This window comes from Somniosus microcephalus, chromosome 4 (genome assembly GCF_052327205.1).
Source record: "Somniosus microcephalus isolate GS21.2 chromosome 4, FLI_Smic_1.0, whole genome shotgun sequence".
NCBI classification, from domain to species: Eukaryota; Metazoa; Chordata; class Chondrichthyes; order Squaliformes; family Somniosidae; genus Somniosus; species Somniosus microcephalus.
Window position 1 is genome coordinate 62,863,187 of NC_140990.1, and position 17,563 is coordinate 62,880,749.

General features: G+C 48.1%; 2 protein-coding genes across 2 annotated transcripts in view; both read left to right on the forward strand.

Moving 5' to 3' along the window:
* The window catches only part of LOC147119043 (uncharacterized), a 453,069-nt gene that overhangs the window by 185,947 nt on the left and 249,559 nt on the right, over positions 1-17,563 (forward strand). The window lies entirely within an intron of this gene.
* Positions 1,620-2,797, forward strand: LOC147119046 (uncharacterized). The gene has a single exon (XM_085984769.1). It carries the CDS (start codon positions 1,962-1,964, stop codon positions 2,688-2,690), a length of 729 nt encoding a protein of 242 aa, XP_085840895.1. The 5' UTR covers positions 1,620-1,961; the 3' UTR covers positions 2,691-2,797.

Consider the following 17,563-nt stretch of genomic DNA (forward strand, 5'->3'; position numbering starts at 1 on the left):
GTTGTACATCATAACTCTTCCCTCTAACACCATGGATCAGGGTTTGTTGCTTTCTTCTGGATTGCCAGTAAGACCTGGATGGCTCCCATAATATCACAGTGACCAGGACTATATGCAGCATACCAAGTGCAGTGTGACCGGGGCAGCTTCGACATTAGCTCTAGGCATTTGAACTGAACTGATTGGACAATATGATCCAGCATGCTATTTCCTTTGTTTATTGATGAGCCGCACCTTTTAGGAATGATGAGTGGTGACTCATCTAACACCCTAAGGTTTGTCTCAACTTCCCACTTGACAAGTTCTATCCCACCCATTTCTATTTTTCCCATATAAACAGTATCTTGCCTTTTTCTATCTTGAGTTTCATCTGCCAATAGTCATTCTTTGAAAGCTCCCTTTGTAAGATCCGAGTTGCCTCCTCTGAATTCACATTCTTTCCTAGCTTGGTGTCATCTCCAAATGTAACTGTTTTATATTATGATTATGATTCCAGGTCACCTTTGTAGACCAAGACCAGGAGGGATTCCCAGCATGGACCCCTGGGGTAACCCACTCAGTATCCTCCCTTTGCAACCTAGCTTCACCTCGACAGTAATCAATCAATATGCAAGTTTCACCTTGAAACCTACTGACCTTAGTTTGTAAAGAAGTCCCTCATGCAATACTTTGTCAAAGGCCTTTTTGATGTCCAGGTACACTACACCATTTAATTTGGGATACGCCCCATTTAATTCGGGATGTCACCTCTTTCAAAAGAAGGTGGTTAGGCAAGATCTATCTATTAACGCTGATTCTCGCTCCACAGATGCTGCCTGACATGCTGAGTATTTCCTGTTTTTATTTATAATAGAGAAGGGTGAAGCTGTGTCTGTGCCTTTAACGGCAGCTGCCCAGACACAGGGTGCTGTCCCTTTAAGAATAAGTGATGGGGACAATCCAGATTCCTCTGTCAGGTTTTCTGGGGAGGATGTCAGGACCCCAGCGCGCAGGCGCGGGACAGGCTCTTCGCGGTCACCGGGCAGAGCTGCAGGTCGGTGGGAGCGGGGTCGGGAGATTAATAAACTGCGGGTAGGCCGCGCCGCAGGGCTTATAAAGTTGGAGAACAGCCTCAGGCCCGAATGAGATCCCGCGGCCCGGTCTGTGTTCCACCGGACGGCAGCCGTGAGGCTTTTTCTCGGTGACAGGCCCGGGTTACGCGCCGCCATCTTGGTGGAGGAAAGACAGGCCGGTTCCATCTGCAGCACAGCGCATGTGCGGCCATCTTTGTACAGGAACAGACAGTGGGCGGGGCTTCAGGGTCCCAGTGACCAGGAGAGGCAATCATTGACTCATTGATTTTATTCTCACTCTGCACACAGCGGGTGTAGAACTGGACCCAACCAGAGTAGAGAGAGGGGGAAAACTGGGAGTGGGGGACAGAAATGTTGGAGATGGTGCAATGGGTTTGGATTTCAGCACAGGGAGGAGAGTGTGTGGGACGGGGATTTACAGCTCTGGGGGAACAAGAGAGGAAAAAATGTTCCATAGAAACTAGAATTGTCTGTTCTGAATTTTAATCCTGTACTTACAATGATGTCTTTTGTAAACTCCTTTTACAGGGTATTAGAAGGTGAGGATTTGCAGACGGGAAACTCAAACCAAACATCACATCAACACCTGACAGAGTCACTCCATCAGGACCCAAATATCATCGGCTTTTGAATGTGGAAGGAGAAATATTTGTCTGTTCTGTCTGTGGGAAAAGATTTCAAACATCAGTGTGACTGGAAAAGCACCGAGACACACACACCCGAGTGAGAGTGTTCCAGTGCACTGACTGTGGAAAGAGCTTTAACCAGTTGCACAGCCTGAAAAAACATCGCACTGTTCACAGTGGGGAGAAGCCGTACACGTGTTTTGTGTATGGATGAGGCTTCAACTGATTGTCCAACCTGGAGAGACACAAGGACACCCGCACCATGGAGAAACCCTGGAAATGTGAGGATTGTGGGAAGATATTTAATTACCCATCCCAGCTAGAAACTCATCAACGCTGTCACACTGGGGAGAGACTGCTCACCTGCTCCGTGTGTGGGAAGGGTTTCACTCACTCATCTGCCCTTCGATCACACCAGCGAGTTCACAGTGATGAGAGACCTTTTAAATGCACTGATTGTGGGAACTGCTTTAAAAGTTCTGAGGGACTAATTCAACATCAGCGAGTTCACACTGATGAGAGACCGTTCAGTTGCTCTCACTGTGGGAAGAGGTTCAGGCATTCATGTAAACTCATTGTACACCAGCGAGTTCACACTGGGGAGAGGCCGTTCACCTGCCCCGTGTGTGGGAAGGGATTCATTTGTTCTTCCCAACATCTGAGACACCAGCGAGTTCACACTGGGGAGAGGCCTTTCACCTGCTCCGTGTGTGGGAAGAGATTCACTCAGTCATTCCACCTCACTGTACACCAGCGAGTTCACACTGGGGAGAGGCCATTCACCTGCTCTGTGTGTGGGAAGGGATTCATTAAATCATTTCACCAGCTGACTCACCAGCGAGTTCACACTGGGGAGAGGCTGTTCACCTGCTCCGTGTGTGGGAAGGGATTCACTCAGTCATCGAACCTGCAGACACACCAGCGAGTTCACGACCGACTGCAGGGGTTGGATTCTGCTGTTATTGCTGCTGTTAATCACATCCAGGACTGAACCATGTTCATTCTGGCAGTCCGGGTTTGTTTCTGCTGATGTTAATAACCCTACAACTGGGCTGGAGTTTAATATTTTGATATGTCAAATAAATCAGCTTTGTTTCAAACACACAGAGTGTCGAGTCCTTCATTTCTCCAAGATAAGAGGAGACTAATTGATGTCCTGTTACCGACTGCTCCATTTTTGGGCCTTTTCTCCTTTCTAACTCTAGATTATTTCAGTTCTCATACCTTCGGTTTCTCTCATGGACAATTCCCAGCTTCCCAAACCTTCCAGAGTGCCTTTCCTAGCCTTGGTATCCAGGGAAGGTATCGGTAACACGCCCGGGATTACTAAACGCAAACCCAGTCTATTAATCCCTTTCAGCTACTGGACTTAGTGTGTGACCCACAGCATCTCTCTCACCTTCGATGTGTGAATAGAGCGCCACGCCTCAGAACCTGGTTTTAAATTTAATTCCACTCAGAAAATATATTTCACAAATAAACACATCACGCCAAATAATGGACAAAAAGCCAGAGAGGAGATGAGCCATTTTTCACTCAGTGAGTTGTTGTGATCTGGAATGCACTGTCTGAAAGGGGGTGGACGCAGATTCAATAGTAACTTTCAAAAGGGAATTGGATCTGCTTAAAGGAAAAGTTTGTGGGGCTGTGGGGACAGGCCCGGGGAGTGAGATTAATTGGCAGCTCTTTCAAAGATGATCACGGCCCTATAAGGCAGCTCTATATTCACAGGAGAAAGGCTGATATCTAACTCCCCGAGAGTAGAGAAAGATCCCAACTCTCTGAAAATTCCTTGAAATCTTTCAAAAAGCCTTTCACACGCTGACAGATTCCTTCCTTCTTTTGAAATTCCACTGCCGTGCGCCGGGGGTGCAGGCAGTGCTGGGCACAGAGGGAGAAGCAAACTGGGTTCAGAGAGGGCACGCTGGCTTTGCCCTTGATCTGGGCTTTCCGTTGAGCATATGCTGGGGCCCAGTGGGATTTCAGCGCTCCGGGGCATTTCTGAGTGTGTCACAGGAACAGGAGGAGGCCATTCAGCCTGTCGAGCCTGCTCCACCATTCAATTAGATCAGGCTGATCCGTATCTTAACTCCATTTACCCGCCCTTATTCCACAACCCTTGGAACAATTACCTCACAAAGATCGATCATCTCAGTCTTGAAAGCTCCAATCGACCCCCAGCATCCACAGCCTTTTGGGGGAGAGAGTTCCACATTTCTACTACCCTGTGTGTGAAAAAGTGCTGCCTGATTTCACCCCTGAACGGCCGAGCTCTAATTTTAAGATTATGGCCTCTTGTTCTTGATTCCTGTACCCCACTATCATGACCATATTTATTTTGTTTTTGAACGCGTCCTCTGGTTGCATTTCTTCCGCAGCTAGTTTTGCACCTAGATCTGCATACCTATCCCCCATAGGGGCCTGTTCCTGGGGTTCATAGAAACATAGAAGATAGGAGCAGGAGTAGGCCATTCGGCCCCTCGAGCCTGCTCCGCCATTCAGTGAGATCATGGCTGATCATCCAAATTCAGTACCCTGTCCCTGCCTTCTCCCCATATCCCTTGATCCCTTTAGCCTTAAGAAATATATCCAACTCCTTCTTGAATATATTTAATGAATTGGCCTCCACCGCCTTCTGTGGTACAGATTTCCACAGGTTCACCACTCTCTGGGTGAAGAAATTCCTCCTCATCTCTGTCCTAAATGGCTTACTCCTTTTCCTTAGACTGTGTCCCCTGGTTCTGGACTCCCCGGCCATCAGGAACATCCTTTCTGCATCCAGTCTGTCCAGTCCTGTTAGAATTTTATAAGTTTCAATGAGATCCCCTCTCATTCTTCTAAACTCCAGCGAGTATAAGCCCAATTGACCCAATCTCTCCTCATACGTCACTCCTGCCATCCCAGGTATCAGCCTGGTGAATATTCGCTGCACTCCTTCCATGGGCAGAACATCCTTCCTCAGATAAGGCGACCAAAACTGCACACAATACTCAAGGTGTGGTCTCACCAAGGCCCTGTACAACTGCAGCGAGACATCCTTCTTCTTGTACTTGAACCCTCTTGCTATGAAGGCCAACATACCATTTGCCTTCTTAACCGCCTGCTACCCCTGCATGCTTACCTTCAGCGACTGGTGCACAAGGACACCATTGCACTTCCCCTTCTCCCAATCTATTGCCGTTCAGATAATAATCTGCCTTCCTGTTTTTGCCACCAAAGTGGATAACCTCGCATTTATCCACATTATACTGCATCTGCCATGCTTCTGCCCAATCACTCAACCTGTCCAAATCATACTGGAGTTTCACAGAATCACAGAATCACAGAAACCCCACAGTGCAGATAGAGGCCATTTCGGCCCATCGAGCCTGCACCGACACATATCCCACCCGATCCCTGTAACCCCTACATCAACATATATCCCACCCTATCCCTGTAACCCCACGTATTTAATCCCCCTAACACTAAGGGTCAAGTTATCATAGCCAATCAACCTAACCCGCACATCTTTGGACTGTGGGAGGAAACCGGAGCACCCGGAGAAAACCCACGCAAACATGGGGAGAATGTGCAAACTCCACACAGACAGTCACCCGAGGCCGGATTCGAACCCGGGTCCCTGGCGCTGTGAGGCAACAGTGCTAACCACTATGCCACCGTGCTGCCCTCGGCATCCTCCTCACAGCACACACGCCCACCCAGCTTTGTGTCATCTGCAAACTTGGAGATATTACATCTAGTTCCCTCGTCTAGGTTATTTATATATATTGTGAATAGCTGGGGTCCTAGGACCAATCCTTGCAGTACCCCACTAGTCACTGCCTGCCACTCAGAAAAAGAGCCATTTATTCCAACTCTTTGCTTCCTGTCTGCCAACCAGTTCTTTATCCAAGTCAGTACCTTGCCCCCAATCCCATGTGCCTTAACTTTACACGCTTATGCGGGACCTTATCGAAAGCCTTCTGAAAGTCCAAATACATCACATCCACTGGTTCTCCCTTATTTATTCTACCAGTTACAGCCTCAAAAAATTCCAGTAGATTAGTCAAGCACGATTTTCCTTTTGTAAATCCATGTTGACTTTGTCCGATCCTGTCACTGTTGTCCAAGTGCTCTGCTATTACATCTTTTATAATGGACTCTAGCATTTTCCCCACTACCGATGTCAGGCTTACCTATAATTTCCCCTTTTCTCTCTACCACCTTTTTAGAATAGTGGGGTAACATTAGCTACCCTCCAATCCATGGGAACTGTTCCAGAGCCTATCGAATTTTGGAAGATGACCAGCAATTCTGTCCCTCTAGTGCTACTTGTCTCTCCCAGTCCTCTCTGCACCTTGTTTCTCCTCTCTAATGTTTCATCCTGGTGCCCATCCCCCTGTTAAATTAATTTAAACCCTCCCCCACAGCACTAGTTAACCGTCCCATGAGGACATTGGTCCCAGCTCTGTTGAGGTGCAACCCGTCCACCTTGGACAGGTCCCTCCTGCCCCAGAACTGGTCCCTCCTGCCCCAGGAATCTGAAGTCCTGCAATATTTCTCTTTCAGGTACTTCTCCAATTCCCTTTTGAAAGCCGTGATTGAATCTGCCTCCACCACCCTTTCAGGCAGTGCATTCCAGATCCTAACCACTCGCTGCGTAAAAAAGTTTTTCCTCATGTCGCCTTTGGTTCTTCTGCCAATCACCTTAAATCTGTGTCCTCTGGTTCTCGACCTCTCTGCCAATTGGAAGAGTTTCTCTCTATCTACTCTGTCTAGACCCCTCATGATTTTGAATACCTCGATCAAATCTCCTCTCAATCTTCTCTGCTCCAAGGAGAACCACCCCAGCTTCTCCAGTCTATCCATGTAACTGAAGTCCCTCATCCCCGGAATCATTCTCGTAAATCTTTTCTGCACCCTCTCTAAGGCCTTCACATCCTTCCTAAAGTGCGGTGCCCAGAATTGGACACAATACTCCAGTTGAGGCCGAACCAGTGTTTTATACAGTTTCATCATAATTTCACACTTTTGTACTCTATACCTCTATTCATGAAGCTCAGATTTCCATCAGCTTTTTTAACTGCTTTCTCAACCTGCCCTGCCACCTTCAATGATTTGTGCACATATACCCCTCGGTCTCTCTGTTCATGCACCCACTTTAGGATTGTACCCTTTAGTTTGTATTTCCTCTCCTCATTCTTTCTACCAAAATGTATCACTTCACATTTTTCTGCATTAAATTTAATCTGTCACGTGTCCGCCCATTCCACCAGCCTGTCTATGTCCTCTGGAAGTCTATCACTATCTTCCTCACTGTTCACTATACTTCCAAGTTCTGTGTCATCTACAAATTTTGAAATTGTGCCTTGTACACCCACATTCAACTCTTTAATATATATCAAGAAAAGCAGTGGTCCTAGAACTGACCCCTGGGAAACACCACTGTGTACCTTCCTCCAGTCTGAAAAACAACCATTCACCACTACTCTCTGTTTCCTGTCACTTAGCCAATTCCCTATCCATGCAGCCACTGTCCCTTTTACTCCATGGGCTTCAACTTTGCTGGTAAGCCTATTATGTGTCACTTTGTCGAACGCCTTTTGGAAATCCATGCACACCACGTCAACCGCATTGCCCTCATCAAAAAACTCGATCAAGTTGGTTAAACACGATTTGCCTTTAACAAATCCGTGCTGGCTTTCCTTCATTAATCCACACTGTTAATTTTGTCCCTGATTTTTGTTTCTAAAAGCTTCCCCACTACCGAGGTCAAACTGACTGGCCCGTGGTTGCTGGGTTTGTCCTTACACCCTTTTTGAACAAGGGTGAAACATTTGCAATTCTCCAGTCCTCTGGCACCACCCCAGTTTCTAATGAGGATTTGGAAGGTTATGGCCAGTTACCTCCGCAATTTCTTCCTTCACTTCCCTCAGCGTACTAGGATGCTTCCCATCCGGTCCTGGTGACTTATCTACTTTAAGTACAGCCAGCCTTTCTAGTACCTTGTCTTTATCAATTTTTCTCCGATCCAGTATCTCCTCTACCTCCTCCTTCACTATGTCTATGGCAGCATCTTCTTGGTGAAGACAGATGCAAAGTACTGATTTAGTACCTCAGCCAAACCCTCTGCCTCCATGCTTAGGTATCCTTTTTGGTCCCTAGTCGGCCCGACCCCTCTTCTTACTACCCATTTATGATTTATATTATTATTTATATGACTTTTGGATTACCTTTTATGTTAGCTGCCATTCTATTTTCATGCTCTCTCTTTGCCCCTCGTATTTTCTTTTTCATTTCTCCTCTGAACTTTCTATATTTAGCCTGATTCTCAGATGTATTCTCGACCTGACATCTGTCATACACGCTCTTTTTCTGCTTCATCTTACTCTCTATCTTTTTTGTCATCCAGGGAGCTCTGACTTTAGTTGCCCTACATTTCCCCTTAGTAGGAATGTACCTCGACTATACCCGAAATATTTCCTCTTTAAAGGCAGCTCATTGTTCCTCTACAGTTTTTCCTGCCAATCTTTGATTCCAATTTACCCGGGCCAGATCCATTCTCATCCCACTGAAATTGGCCTTGCCCCACAGTGCAGTGGATGCGCTCTGGACTGCACTCTCCCCCCCGAGGTGTCGTCACCCTCACCGGGAGTCAGCACTGAAAACCGGTTTGAGAGCGCCGCACTCCCGGGGGACTCCTGCACTGCCTTGCCTCCTCAAACCCTGCTGGGCGGCCACTCAGTTACAATTCTCACAAACTCTCTGTGGCTGTGGGGTGACCACCTCCTGGAATGTGCGTGCCAAGAAACTCTCAGCCTCCCGTCTGCCCAGCAGTGACTCCAGCCACTCCCCAAGCTCAGAGGCCCTGAGCTCGAGTTCCAGCCACTGGAGGCGCTTCCTGCACATGCGGTTCACCAGGACACGTGAAGTGTCCCGGAGTTCCCGCATGGCACAGGAATTGCAGCCATTGGGCCCATCGTTTGGCTTAAAATCTATCTACTTAAGCTGTAGATATATATGATGTGAGGTTAGTGTGACCTTACCCCTGTTTATTATTCAATCAGTGATTGTCCCTTTGCCAGGCCCGCTGCCTGTGGCCCCTCTCCCAGATTCCAGCCCCAGCCCTGTGCTGACTGAGCTGCTCTCACCTGGGGACAGCAACTGGAACCTGAAAATCAGCTTCACTGCCCCTGGGCTGGGAAAGAGCGACATGAGACAACATTCTCCCTCTTACTACTTTCTGCACTCCTTTTACAGGGTTTTAGAAATGGAGCATTTACAGACAGGAAGCTCAGGCCAAACATCAACTCAAGATCTGACAGAGTCGCTCGATTCATCCGGACCTGAATATCATCGGCCTTTGCACATGGAAGGAGAGAGCAGCGATCGCAGCACAGACAAACCGCACACGTGTTCCATGTGTGGACTCGCCTTCAGCCGATTGCCTGCCTTGGCAAGACATGTGCACCGTCACACCGGGGAGAAACCGGGTAAAGGTGGGGATGGCGGGAAGGGATTCAGTTCCCCGTCTGCGTCAGATGTTCATCGGCGCAGTCACACTGGGGACAGTCCGTTCACCTGCTCTGTGTGTAGGAAGGGATTTGTTTATCCATCCCACCTGCTGAGACACCAGCTTGTTCACACTGATGAGAAACCATTTAAATGTTCTGACTGCGGGAAGAGCTTCAAATACTCCGGGGATCTGAAGGAACACCAGCTTGTTCACACCGATGAGAGTCCGTTTACATGTTCCGACTGTGGGAAGAGTTTTAAAAGCTCCAGGGGTCTGACCAGACACCAGTGAGTTCACACTGGGGAGAGGCCATTTCCCTGCTCTTTGTGTGGGAAGGGATTCTCTGATTCTTCTACCCTGCTGACACACCAGCTTGTTCACACTGATGAGAAACCATTTAAATGTTCTGTCTGTCAGAAGAGCTATAAACACTCTGGGGACCTGAAGCAACACCATCTTGTTCACACTGATGAGCAATCATTTAAATGTTCTGACTGTGGGAAGAGCTTTAAACGCTCCAATGACCTGCTGAGACACCAGCAAGTTCACACTGTTCTGTAGCGCAGGGCCCTGTAGACAGCTGGGGTGACATGAATGTGGAATGGATGAATGTTTTATAAATTTTGTACTTCTGTTTAATCTTTCAATCTGTTGTGCTGATGATTCCCTTGATTTGACTGTTAATGTTATTTTTGTTTTTCTCCTTATCACAGGCAATTGCCTATTAAAAGTCAAACATCACAGCCAATAAAACCTGTAACATAACAAAAAAAAGTTTAAAGGAAACTTAAATTAAATTAAAATTCTATTTTCGGTGGTGATGATGCACGCCAGTCCCTCCGGTACCCACCGGTCACGGAAGGCCTCGAGCGCGCCGGTGGAATGTTCATGTTATTACATCGAATGTACAGCACAGAAACAGGCCATTCGGCCCAACTGGTCCATGCCAGGGTTTATGCTGCACACGAGCCTCCTCCAACATATCCTCCTATGTTTATCTGGCTTCTCCTTAAATACATCTATGCCATTGGTCTCAACTACTCCCTGTGGTAGCGAGTTCCACATTCTCATCACTCTCTGGGTAAAGAAGTTTCTCCTGAATTCCCTCCTGGATTTATCAGTGACTATTTTATTGATGGCCACATAAATGTGATGAGATTCTGTTAAGCTGACCAGTATGTTGTTGTACTTTGTCTTTTTCTGATGAATGAAACATTACTGAGCTCCCGTACCAGTGTTATGGGATGAAGTGCCAGACAAGTAAAGGCACAATGTCTGGGTGTGAATCTAATAATAACCTCATGGACCGTATAGGTGTGATAACCAGATGGGCTTGTGGTTATAGTCTGGTCACAGATGGACTAAATTCCCTGAATTAGCAGGAGTTCAGGAGGCAGTCAACAGACGGGTCCAAACAATCCCATTTCCTGAGCAGTAACCAAACTTGTGTATAAGAACAGGCCACTTAAGCCGTTGTCAGTTGGAACAGACTCGAGAAGGTCACGCGTGAATCCACAGTACTTCTATTCTCCAGATTGAGGGAATTATCACCCGATCTGTGCTATGCAGCGCTCTTAATAAAGTCTGGAGAGACAATTTGTGTTCTTGTGAGCTTGATTATCTGGTATCCGAAATCCTGGGACTCCCGATCATTAGAGTCAACCTCAGAGTGTGGAAAGGGATTCCCTGGTGTATCCCACCCGCTGACACACCAGCGTGTCCACATTGTGACTGCGGGGGGTCGATTCCACTGTTTTCGCTGCCTTTAATCACATCCAGGACTGAACCATGTTAATTCAGCCAACTGAGGCTTGTTAATGTTAAGTGCCCCCAATAACTGGGCTGGATTTAAAGATTATTCCCTGTTCTCTCAGTACCAGTGAGCAGAGAGAAGCTGATGTTATAGAATCATAGAGCACAATAGGATGCCTTTCGGCCCATTGTGCTGGTGCCGGCTCTCTGAAAGAGCGATGCAATTAGTCCCACTGCCCTGCTCTTTTCCCACAGCCCTGCAAATTTCTGCTTTTAGTATATATCCAATTCCCTTTTGAAAGTTACTATTGAATCTGCTTCCACCTCCCATTCAGGCAGCGCATTCCAGATCATCACAATTCGCTGTGTAAAAAAAGTCTCCTCATTTCCTCTCCCGATTCTTTTGCCAATGATCTGAAATCTGTGTCCTCTCATTACCAACCCTTCTGCCAGTGACAACAGCTTCTCCTTGTTTGCTCGATCAAAACCCCTCATAATTTTGAGCACCTCGATCACAGCGCCACTTAACCGTCTCTGCTCCAAGTTATATTGCCGTTGTTTTGTGAATTTTTGCTGTGATCGAGGTGCTGGATGTCCATGCCTGGGGAATGGGACATTCTATCCTCGTGAGCACCGAGTGTCAGCATCCAGCAATCTCTGGTCAGGGACTGTCTTTTTAAACTGCCTCACCTGAGCTTTTTGACTCCCTGATTTCATTATTAAACATTTCAGAGTTTTTGCAGAGTGACCAAGGCTGAACAGATAAATGTGAGGTATTACATTTTGGTAGGAAGAATGGGGAGGTCACTTATCACTTGGAGGGTGCGAGTCTAGGTGGGGTAGAGGAATAAAGGGATCTCGGAGTACAAATACACAAATTACTAAAAGTTGTGACACAGGTTAGCAAGGCCATGAAAAAAAAGCAAACCAAGCACTAGGGATTATTTCTCGAGGGATAGAATTGAAAAGTAGTGAAGTTATGCTAAACCTGTATAGAACCTTGGTTAGACCACACTTAGAGTGCTGCGTACATTTCTGGTCGCCATATTATAAAAAGGATATAGAAGCACTGGAGAGGGTGCAGAGAAGATTGACAAGGATATACCAGAAATGCGAGGGTATACATATCAGGAAAGGATGAACAGGCTGGATCTCTTTTCTCTTGAAAAAAGGCTGAGGGGTAACCCAATAGAGGTCTTTAAAATTATGAGAAATGTTGATAGAGTGGATACAGAGAGGATGTTTCCACTTGTGGGGAAGAGCATAACTAGAGGCCATCAATATAAGATAGTCATCAAGAAATCCAATAGGGAATTCAGAAGAAACTTCTTTACCCAGAGAGTGGTGAGAATGTGGAACTCGCTGCCACAGGGAGTGGTTGAAGTGAATAGTATAGATGTATTTAAGGGGAGGCTGGACAAGCATATGAGGGAGAAGGGAATCGAGGGTTATGCTGATAGATTTAGATGAGGAACGATGGGAGGAGGCTCGAGTGGAGCATAAACGCCGGCATGGACTGGTTGGGCCGAATGGCCTGTTTCTGTGCCGTATATCCGATGTAATCCCATGTCAAGTATCCCAGCTGGCTTAACTCCAGGCACTTTAGCTCAGTGGGCAGCACTCTCACCTCTGAGTCCGAAGGTCGTGGGTTCAAGTCCCAGTCCAGAGTCTTGAGCATAAAAATCTCCGTTGACACTCCAGCACTGAGAGAGTGCTGCTCTGTCAGAGGTGCCGTCTTTTGGATGCGACGTTAAACCGAGGCCCCCGTCTGCTCTTTCAGGTGGATGTAAAAGATCCCATTGCACTACATTGAAGAAGAGCAGGGGAGTTCTCCCCAGTGTCCTGGGGCCAATATTTATCCCTCAATCAACATCACTGAAATAGATTATCTGGTCATTGTCACATTACTGTTTGTGGGAGCTTGCTGTGCACCAATTGGCTGCCATGTTTCCGACATTACAACAGTGACTACACTTCAGAAGTTTTTCATTGGCTGTAAAGCGCTTTGGGACATCCTGAGGTTGTGAAAGGCACAATATAAATGCAAGTCTTTCTCAGCAAGAGGGCGAGTGTCAGTGGTTGGAGCGAGGAGCTCAGTGTTGTCACTGGGTGGACACAGACAGATTGAAGCTGAAAGACAGAGAATGCTGAAGTTTGGAATGGTAACACCCAAAGTCAGGAGATGAGCCCTTTGCTAAGGGAGGTGGTTGCTAAGAGACCCACAGCCATAATAACACTGCAAACTGCTCAGGCAGCAGACTTGCTGCAACATGTGAGGTCACGAGTGAGTTGGTGCCCAGACAACAGGCATTCCTGAGAGAGACAAACTGGTTCTGTAACCGGGAGAACAGGTTGAGGGAGTCACCCTACGTGGGACGGCTCGTCTGAGGCAGCTTGGGAATGGGATGATCAATGAATCATAGAATCATAGAACTTTACAGCACAGAAGGAGGCCATTCGGCCCATCTTGTCCGTGCCGGCCGACAAAGAGCTATCCACCCTAATCCCACTTTCCAGCACTTGGTCCGTAGCCTTGTAGGTTACGGCACTTCAAGTGCATATCCAAGTACTTTTTAAATGTGATGAGGGTCTCTGCCTCTACCACCCTTTCAGGCAGTGAGTTCCAGACCCTCACCACCCTCTGGGTGAAAAAAAATTCTCCTCAAAACCCCTCTAAAATTCTGACCAATTACTTTAAATCTGTGCCCCCTGGTTATTGACCTCTCTGCTGAGGGAAATAGGTCCTTCATATCCACTTTATCTAGGCCCCTCCTAATTTTATACACCTCAATTAGGTCTCCCCTCAGCCTCCTCCATTCCAAAGAAAACAACCCCAGCCTATCCAATCTTTCCTCATAGATAAAATTCCCCAGACCAGGCAACATCCTCGTAAATCTCCTCTGCACCCTCTCTAGTGCAATCACATCCTTCCTGTAATGTGGTGACCAGAACTGCACGCAGTACTCTAGCTGCGGCCTAACTAATGTTTTATACAGTTCAAGCATAACCTCCCTGCTCTTATATTCTATGCCTCAGCTAATAAAGGCAAGTATCCCATGTGCTGTCTTAACCACCTTATCTACCTGTCCTGCTACCTTCAGGGATCTGTGGCCATACACTCCAAGGTCCCTCTGATTCTCTACACTTCTCAGTGTCCCACCATTTATAGTGTATTCCCTTGCCTTGTTAGCCCTCCCCAAATGCATTACCTCGCACTTCTCCAGATTGAATTCCATTTGCCACTGTTCTGCCCACCTGACCAGTGCATTGATATCTTCCTGCAGTCTGCAGCTTTCTTCTTCATTATCAACCACACGGCCAATTTTTGCATCATTTGCAAACTTCTTAATCATACTTCCTACATTCAAGTCCAAATCATTGAATTATACCACAAAAAGTGAAGGACCCAGTACTGAGCCCTGCGGAACCCCACTGGAAACAGTTTCCAGTCACAGAAACACCCTTCGACCATTACCCTTTGTTTCCTGCCTTTGAGCCAATTTTGGATCCAACTTGCCACTTTACATTGGATCCCATTGGCTTTTACTTTCGTGACCAGTCTGCCATGTGGGACCTTATCAAAAGCCTTGCTAAAATCCATATAGACTACATCAAATGCACTCCCCTCATCAACCCTCCTTACCTCCTCAAAAAATGCAATCAAGTTAGTCAGACATGACCTTCCCTTAACAAATCCATGCTGACTGTCCCTGATTAATCTAAATGAAGATTTATCCTGTCCCTCAGAATTTTTTCCAATAATTTTCCCACCACCGATGTTAGGCTGACTGGCCTGTAATTACTCGGTCTATCCCTTTCTCCCTTTTTAAATAGTGGTACCACGTTAGCAGTCCTCCAGTCCTCCGGCACCACACCTGTAGCCAGAGAGGATTGGAAAATGATGGTCAGAGCCTCTGCTATTTCCTCTCTTACTTCTCTTAACAGTCTGGGATACATTTCATCCGGGCCTGGGGATTTATCCACTTTCAAAGATACTAAACCCCTTAATACTTCCTCTTTCACTATGTTTATTTCATCTAATATTTCACACTCCTCCTCCCTGATTGCGATGTCTGCAACGTCCCTTTTGTGAAAACAGGTAAAGTATTCATTAATATATATCTGATGTGAGGTTAGTGTCCCCTTACCCCTGTTTATTAGTCAATCAGTGATTGTCCCTTTGCCAGGCCCGCTGCCTGCGGCCCCTCTCCCAGATTCCAGCCCCAGCTCTGTGCTGACTGAGCTGCTCTCACCTGGGGACAGCGCGTCACAATCGGCCCCAGCGCACCTGAGCTGCAGAGGAGGCCCCGCCCCCTTGCCGCGCCGCCATAGGTTGGAGGAACCGCCGCCAGTCGGCTCCTCTCGCCCTCTTCCTATTGGTCAGAGCTGCCGTCAGTCACAGGCCCCACGATCACGTGCTGCGGTTCACTCCGCCCCCTCACAAAACTCACTTTCCCTCACTGATTGTGGCTCTTCACCAACACTGACTTTACAAAGAAAGCCCCACGCGGCAGCCTGCAGCTCAGGGGCCCAGTGCGCAGGCATGGGGGAGGATGTTTGACAGGGGCCCAGGGTGTGTGCTGAGCATGCGCAGTGCGGGCCGGGCACCTGTGGAGCAGGAGAGGGCAGGGCCATGAGGCACATGCACGCCGTTGGCCGCAACTCAGCGCGGCGGCTGGAGCTGATGAGAGACACAAGAACATAAGACGTAGGAGGAGGAGTTGGTCATTTGGCCCCTCGAGCCTGCTCTGCCATTCAATCAGATCATGGCTGATCTGATCTTGGCCTCAACTCCACTTCCCTGCCCGCTCCCCATAAACCTTGACTCCCTTATCGTTCAAAAATTTGTCTATCTCCACCTTAAACACATTCAATGACCCAGCCTCCACAGCTCTCTGGAGAAGAGAATTCCAAATGTTAGAGGTTAGGTATTCTGTGGCAAGTGTCTCACCTCCTGACTCCCCAAAGCCTTTCCACCATTTACAAGGCACAAGTCAGGAGTGTGATTGAATACTCTCCACTTGCCTGGATGAGTGCAGCTCCAACAACACTCAAGAAGATTGACACCATCCAGGACAAAGCAGCCCACTTGATTGGCACCCCATCCACCACCTTAGTCACTCCCTCCACCACCGGCATAGCGTGAATGCAGTGTGTTCCATCTACAAGATGCACTGCAGCAACTCACCAATACTTCTTCGGAGCACCTCCCAAACCCGCGACCTCTACCACTTAGAAGGACAAGGGCAGCAGGCGCATGGGAACACCACCACCTGTAAGTTCCCCTCCAAGTCACACATCATCCTGACTTGGAAATATATCACCGACCCTTCATTGTCACTGGGTCACAATCCTGGAACTTCCTCCCTAACAGCACTGTGGGAGTACCTGTGGTAAACCACTGTATTGTATATTGCCACCTCTGGGTGGCGCTGTGTATGGAGGCATGCCTCAGCTGACTCCACCCACCACTGTGTGGGTTTCGTTCAGACTTGTTCAGTCACTCACGAAGAAGCATGGTCTCTTCTTAGCTAATAAAAGCCTTATTCATCTCTTCTTTCGACTCATCATCTCTTCTTCGACTCACCACCTTTTATGAAGTAATTGATAAGCGTATCAATTTTATTAGCTAAAAGTTAAATGGCGACACCTGAGGAGCAACAACAGCAACGGATACAGCAGACATTGCTGAGAGCCCTCAGACCACCACGCCTGGACCTCGACCCTCAAGATGTGGGTGCATCAGCCAAGTTTGAACACTGGCTGAGCTGCTTTGAATCCTTCCTCGCAATCTCACAGGTTACAGAGGAGGATCACAAACTGAAAATTTTGACCGCCCAGGTGAGCCATCAAGTATATATGCTAATCCGGGACTCTAATACGTACGTGGCGGCCCTCGAGCTACTAAAAGGGCAATATACGCGCCCAGTGAACACAATTTACGCCCGACACCTCTTGGGATCCCGCAGGCAGCAACCGGGAGAATCGGTAGGGGCATTTGCACGGGCGCTACTGGCACTCTGCAGAGACTGCGATTGTAAAGCGGTAACGGCTGTGGAGCACGCGCAGGGACTCGCCTGTGATGCCTTCGTCAGGGGCCTCCAGTCAGACCACACCCGGCAGAGACTGCTAGAAAGCAAGGAACCCGACCTGAAGACGGCCATTGCCCTTGCGCTCTCGTTAGAGGAGGCCCACCGAAACCTCGAGGCATACCCCCGTAACGGCGCCGAGACATGGCAATCGAAACCGTGGGACACGGGACCGCCGCCCCCGGCACCAACCGCTGCAGCGACCCAACCGAGACAGCAGCCTCCGGTAAGAACTGCTTCGATGCCCAGTAACCAGGCCCAAAAATGCTATTTCTGTGGCCAGTTAAAACATCCCAGAGCGCACTGCCCAGCTAAGACAGCTACCTGCTCGGGCTGCGGGAAGAAAGGCCATTACGCTAACGCCTGCAAGGGGAAGCCAGCCAGCAGCGCAGCGTGCGGGCCGTGGGAGCAGCCATCTTATCCGCCATTTTGTGTACCCCCGGCCGCATGGCATCCGCCGCCATCGTATCCAACGCACTCAACCGCCATTTCGTCACCGGAACCGACCACCGTCTCGGCGGATGACTA

Excerpts from the sequence above, each read along its gene's own strand:
- LOC147119046 (XM_085984769.1), top strand. The coding sequence starts at position 1,962 with ATGGAGAAACCCTGGAAATGTGAGGATTGTGGGAAGATATTTAATTAC.